The following is a 6,274-nucleotide window of genomic DNA, read 5'->3' as shown; positions in this document are numbered from 1 at the left end:
TAATTTCTCTGAATTTATGCTTGATATCTTTTCTCTAACACTAAATGAAAATCTTGGCTCCTAACAAGATTACCAAAATTACTCTCTTCTTTCTTTACGTAAATCTGTTTCAATATAATATTACACATATTAACAATAAATCTACTAATGGAGTTTAAGGTTTCTTTGCAGTTTCATTTGTTCTTGAAATATGCCCCCACTGTGGATGTACAGTCCGAGCCGTACATTTTACGAGAAGCCTATGCACCCGTGCTGACAAGTCTCGATCCATCAGCCCGCCCGCGCTAAGGGCTGGAAGCCCCTATGTTGAGCAGTGAAAAACCTTCCAAAACCCCCAAAATTGTTTACTGGTTGATGTTGGCAATGAAAGGCCGCAGCACAAGGAGGCAAAATGCATGTTTGAAGGAGCCTTGGAAGGCAGCGTTGCTGTCCAAGCGTGAGGGAAGAGCCCTGTAAGGGAGTTAGTCCGAATTACCAGCAGCGATTACTTACCGCCCTGACTAAACTCTGAAGAGAATCCTTTTTTCTGGAGCTTTGTAGCTGTCTGCCAATCTGTCAGGCCTGGAAGGACAGGCTTCGCTGGTCGCGTCCGCAGAAACTGAAAGCTGAGAGTGGATGAATTTGCCTACTAGGGAGGATATAGTATGAGTGGGGTACTCAGGAGGAATTTGGGGACAGGATGAGTCAGAAGTCTGAGAGGTAAGCGCACGGGGTCGCTCAGAGCCTAGGGAGGGAGAAAAGCTTTTACGACACCTGTAGGAGCCACGGCGGTTCTCCCGGGGGAAGCCCCTGACACCAAGAGGGACCCCAAACCCTAAAGACAATGAGCTATCATGGAGGGCTTTTACTGGCCACGTGCAGGGACGCCCAGCACCGAGCAACATGCCCTGCCCTCGAGGAACTCATCTGTGCAAGGAATAGGATCTGGAATTGGGAGGCAATTCAGAACAGGCGTCCCAGGGTGAGATTAGCGTGCGGAAGTGAACAAGTCCACGCTCAGAACTGAGCTAGGATTTCTCCAGGGGACTGCGCTTCCGGGTCCTTCGCGTTTAGCCCCTGTGCGCGCACTCCAACCGCGCCCGCGCCTTCGCCGCTGAGACCCGGCACCGAAGCAACGAGTCCCGGTACGTCGGCAGCCCGAAGCCTTAGGCTCCCCATCCAAGCCCTCGCGGGGCGGGTCCGCGCACTGGTTCCAGCTGAGGCCCCTCCCACCGCCGTCGCCCCGTCCCGCCCCACCCCCTGTCGGGTCTCTAGTCCCCGCCTCAGCGGGCAAAGGCCAGTGTCATGGAGGCTGAGAGCGGCCGGGAGGGTGGTCTGGGGCGCGCCGTGTGCGTGCTCACCGGGGCCTCCCGCGGCTTCGGCCGGGCGCTGGCCCCGCTCCTGGCCCCTCTGCTGTCGCCCGGCTCCGTGATGGTCATAAGCGCCCGCAACGACGAAGCCCTGCGGCAGCTGGAGGCCGAACTGGGCGCAGGGCGGCCTGGTCTGCGCGTGGTGCGGGTATCCGCCGACCTGGGCTCCGAGGCCGGCTTGCAGCAGCTGCTCGGCGCCCTACGCGCGCTCCCCAGGCCCGAGGGGCTGCGGCGACTGCTGCTCATCAACAACGCGGGTGAGACGCAGGCGGGCAAGGCCCACCCTCTCTCGTCATTTGGGCTCTTGAATACTGCTTAGCATCCTTTTCCGTCCTCCCCCACCGCTTGGGAATTTAAGGGTGACTCCTAAGGAGTCGGATAAGACGCCTAAAAGTCGTAGTGGCTCCAGCTTGGATGGCAAGCGTGGCAAGGTGTATTTGGAGGAAGATCGAGGTTTTCTCAAGCGCCATGGAACTTTCCCGAGCTCCTTGCTCAGCGCCCTCTGGCGGCGGCCTAGTCGGGGTTCTCCAAGCTAAAGTAAATTTTCCAAACCGCCCCCGGGGATCCCCTCGTCCTGGAGAACGGCTGGCACGGGTGGGCTTTCCACGTGTGTCTCTCTAGAGCTGAGGAGGAGGGAGGTGTCTTCAGAAATGCTAGCAAGACCCCTCTTTCAGAGCGGGAAGGGAGAGCATGTCTGAAGGAATTTGGAGAGGGCTGGGGGAAAGGAAAGCTCTGCTTCCTACTGGGTGATTACTAAAAGCTGGTTTTGCAGGCACTCTCGGGGATGTGTCCAAAGGCTTCGTGAATCTGGCTGACCCAGCTGAAGTGAACAACTATTGGGCCCTGAACTTGACCTCCGTGCTCTGCCTGACTTCAAGCGTCCTAAAAGCCTTTCCTGACAGTCCTGGCCTCAGCAGGATAGTGGTTAACATCTCGTCCATCTGTGCCCTGCAGCCCTTCAAGGGCTGGGCACTGTACTGTGCAGGGAAGGCAGCCCGAAACATGATGTTCCAGGTCCTAGCCACAGAGGAACCTAATGTGAGGGTGCTGAGCTATGCCCCAGGTAGGTGGGCAGTCCTGCCGCCCCACCCCCAGCACCCCTGTGTCCCCCTCTAGGAATTGGGCGAGGGGCCTAATGTACTCTTCAGGGAAGGGCCCACAGAGTATATTGTCCCTGATCCAAGACCTGTCATCCCTTAGGGGAGATACAGGCTCCAAGAGGTTAGAGCCAGCAGGCAGAGAACAGTAATTAGAGGATATAGAGAGAGGGTGGAGTAGGAAAGTCTGAGGTATTAGACAGTTTGAGAGAAGACCTGGGCTTGATTTCTACACCAGTATCTCATTTCCTTCATTTTCTCATGTGAAACCAGAAAGTTGCTTCCTGTCTCACGAGGCAGTTTGGAGGACCAAATGAGATAACATATGAGAAGACAATCCACAACGGTGAAGTGCTTTCTTATTGTTAGATAGGGCTTTTTCCATTAACTAAACTTGCTCTTGGGGTCAAGTCCAAGCTTACTAGCATGCACATGAGACCCTCTCTGACCTTCCTGTGCCTCCCTCTCCAGCCTCAACTCTTGTCCCACTCCGCTCCCCAAAGCCACTCCTCTCACAGTGAGTGCTCCAGTCACAATCACACTGAGTGCTCCAGTCACAATGAAACTAGCAGTTCCCTGCCTGGGCCTTTGCATGGGCTGGCCCTCTAGCCAAGAATATTCCAGTCCTTCTCAAGACTCAGCTTGTGCAGCTGGAAAGCTTTCCCCAACCCTCCAAGACTGTAGGATGTTCCTTTTCTGCAGTCACCTGTCTGTTTTTTCTTCCCCAGAAGGACTTATCTCACTGTATTATCTTCATACGTTTATTTTCTCTGCTTCCCTCACTTGACGGGAAAGCCTTGAAGACAGGGACCACCTCCCCAGTACCAAGCAAAGTGCTGCACTGTGTCCGTCTGCAGTAAATGTCAGTTGAATGAAGAACAGGCAGACGTTGAATGCTAACCATCCCAGGCAGAACTGTGCTTGAACACTGGAGATGACTGGGATAAATGAGATATGGTCCCTGTCCTCACAAAAGTTAAAGGGCTCTTGTGATCTACCATGATGTCACAGTGCCCCTTTCTTAATAAAAGTCTTCCAGTTTAGGCTTGAGGTTGCTGGAATTAGAAGGTGGTTATGGAGAGACTTAGGTAGAGGCAAAATGGTCTGTCCCCCTTGGGTTACATCTCAGGACCCCGGGGGGCAGAGAGGTAGAATGGTCTACCCAAGCCCCGATGTGGCAGGGCCAGGATCCGATTTCCTGATTAATGCTGTTTTCACTTCCTCGTGCTCTATAGTACCCAGATCCCCCTCCCCGCAACACACACACACACACACACACACACACACACACACACACCCCGAGTTCTTAGAGCTGACGTTCACTCAGCACCCACTCTGAGCTCAACCCAGGATTCGTTCAAACAACAGTGAGCAAAGTGGAAATCACAGCCGGGAGCCAAGCAGACTCCAGGATGCCATAGGGCTGGGTTGGATCTCTGGGGGCTGCCCTGGGCAGGCATTAAGAGGAGGCTGAGCTTTGGGGGACCCCCCAGTTCCTGAATAAAGGCTGCAGCCAGTCATTTTCATTTCAGTATCAGGAAAAGTGTTCTGATACTGTCCAAAGATGGAATGGACTGTTTGGAAAGGTAGCACAGGTGGCTGAAAGACATTCCAGGATCAAGAGGGTAGTTCTTGCAACTCTGAGATTCCATGAGTGTCTGCCTCTGAGGATTGTTAGCACAAAATTCTGGGGTGCTGTGTTTCCTATATGAAGAATAGAGAGTGCTTATAAAGGGAGCTCTTCTCTTCAAGTGGGGTGACTAGGGATGGCTTCGTTGGAGGTAGCTGAACTTGACCTTGAGGGCTGCTTGGATTTCAGCAGGCAGAAGGCCCTTCAGGTAAGCACTGGTAAAGGTGGGAAAGCTCATTAGGGGAGTGGCAGGTCATCCAGTTTGGCTGGAGACTGAGTGTACAGAAGGGAAGAGATATTGGGGCCTTCAGGACTAGGCCAGGGTATTGGGGAGCCACTGAAGGTTTTTGAGCAGAGGAATGGCATGATCCCAGTGATGTTTTAGCAACATGAATTCAGTGGAAGGCTGCAGAAGGAGTTGAAACGGAGTGAGAGTGGAGGTGGGAACACCCATCATAAGTTTTTGCAATAAACCATGGTTGTAAATAGTGCCTGATGGTCTATGTAGATATATATGTATGTGGATGGAGGTGATAAAGGTTTTGAGTCTGGGAGGGTAAAATAGGAAAGCTGGGAGGAGGTGCTGGTTTGGCCAGAGATATGACAAGCCTGGTTTTAGAACTGGTAGTCTGGAGGGACCATATCCAGTGACAGTAGTGATGAAGGGGAATCTTTTGCCCCACCACCACACATTTCAGCCATGATATGGTGCCTCTGGCCAGATCTGACTCAACCTCCCACCCTCTACCCACCGTCCTGCAGCAGAGGCCCACGCCTCTGTCTCTGCCACAGCCCTACCCTCTCACCTTCTGCTCTTTGTCTCCTAGGTCCGCTGGACACAGACATGCAGCAGTTGGCCCGGGAGACCTCTGTGGACCCAGACTTGCGAAAAAGGCTGCAGGCACTGAAGACGAAGGGGGGGCTGGTGGATTGCAGGACGTCTGCCCAGAAACTGCTGAGCTTGCTGCTAAAGGACACATTTGAGTCCGGAGCCCACATTGACTTCTACGACAAATAAACCCATGCCCTTGGCTTCCTGGGCCTTCCTGCCTCCACTTTCAGGCACACCCCAGGAGTTCTGTGGCTCCTCACTCCTGCTGCAGTGGCACCACCAATCCTGCCTTACCCAGCTAGCACTTGTGCCCACTGTCCTGCCCTCAGATGCAGCCAGCTGTGAGGGCCCCGGGCCTGCTGGGGTGACCGGTTCTCAGGAGCCTGTATTGTAAACCCTGGTACAGGAGGAGGCTTCAGTAGGAGACTTGGGAGAAAGAAGTTATGGGTGTTGGCCTCCTCTAGCCCCAGGAATAGTTTTAGGGATGGGAAGGGCAGGAAAGAAGCTGACACACTGAAGTGAGGAGGGTGGGTCTCTTGCCCGTGGCCAGTCCGTGGGGAGGGGAAGGGGCAGTTCAGTGACAGGAGAGTCCCTGTCGATTCGCAGGCGGCCTGGAGGGAGGGAGGACAGCACAAGTTCCCACCCACGAGGGTGCCCCTTGCTCAGGGTAGCAGGATCCTCTGTTGAACTTCCTGTCCCTGTCCTGATGCCTCCTCCCTCCAGAACCCACCAGCCTTCCCCCAGGGTCTCTGTACATTCCAAAAGCAGATACAAATAAAATGTGGGCTGGCCTTTGTTACCGCCTGCTTGCTCCTCTTACACAGGGCCCAGGGCTGACTCCAGGGATTGCTGGGCCAGTGGGGATTCCCGAGGCAATTAACCCAAACTTTGGGTGCCACCCTTATTTGCTGGGGAGCTCTCCTGGGGCCATCTCCCGCCTCTCACTGAGCCCCATCCAGTGGCAAGCCCAGGTCCAAACAGAGTCAGCCAAGATGGGCACATCCAGACTTCATCTTCCTTCATGCTTTTGCCCACACTGACCCCCGCCTCCCACCCTTTCCTCAACCCTCTGAAGTCAAAGAGTATCTGTCTTTCAGGGTCTGACTCACAGCTTGCCCTCCCCATGGCCCTCGCTTGTGCCGATGGGTCCTTTCCTGTTGTCCCCCCTGGTTTCCAGTTCCACCCCTTGCCCCCGTGGCAGTGCTCTGAATAGAATCCCAGCTCAGGGGCCTGTCGTGGGCTCTCCTGGTAATGTCCGTCTGGCCCGTGGTCCTGGACCTTAGTGGGATGGACTTAGGACCAGGATGCCCTTGGGGGAGGTGGGCAAGACTCCAAGAGGGAAGCCTTGAGAAACTAGGGGTACCAC

The 6,274-nt window shown here is 54.5% G+C and overlaps 1 protein-coding gene across 1 annotated transcript; it reads left to right on the top strand.

Annotated features, from left to right (window-relative positions):
- The first annotated feature begins 1,247 nt into the window (after window positions 1-1,247).
- On the top strand, window positions 1,248-5,707 carry SPR (sepiapterin reductase). The gene is made up of 3 exons (XM_037806874.1): window positions 1,248-1,606; window positions 2,122-2,412; window positions 4,904-5,707. The coding sequence occupies exons 1-3, from the start codon at window positions 1,285-1,287 to the stop codon at window positions 5,092-5,094; spliced, it is 804 nt and encodes a 267-aa protein (XP_037662802.1). The 5' UTR covers window positions 1,248-1,284; the 3' UTR covers window positions 5,095-5,707.
- The last annotated feature ends 567 nt before the right edge of the window (window positions 5,708-6,274 follow it).

Source organism: Choloepus didactylus, chromosome 17 (assembly GCF_015220235.1).
Source record: "Choloepus didactylus isolate mChoDid1 chromosome 17, mChoDid1.pri, whole genome shotgun sequence".
Taxonomy (NCBI): Eukaryota; Metazoa; Chordata; class Mammalia; order Pilosa; family Megalonychidae; genus Choloepus; species Choloepus didactylus.
This window is presented reverse-complemented; position numbering and strand designations above follow the sequence as displayed.

Bases quoted from the DNA above. Each gene is read 5' to 3' on its own strand.
- SPR (XM_037806874.1), top strand. From the start codon at position 1,285: ATGGAGGCTGAGAGCGGCCGGGAGGGTGGTCTGGGGCGCGCCGTGTGC. The intron at 1,607-2,121 runs GTGAGACGCAGG...CTGGTTTTGCAG, and splicing joins GCTGCTCATCAACAACGCGG to GCACTCTCGGGGATGTGTCC. The intron at 2,413-4,903 runs GTAGGTGGGCAG...TTTGTCTCCTAG, and splicing joins GGTGCTGAGCTATGCCCCAG to GTCCGCTGGACACAGACATG.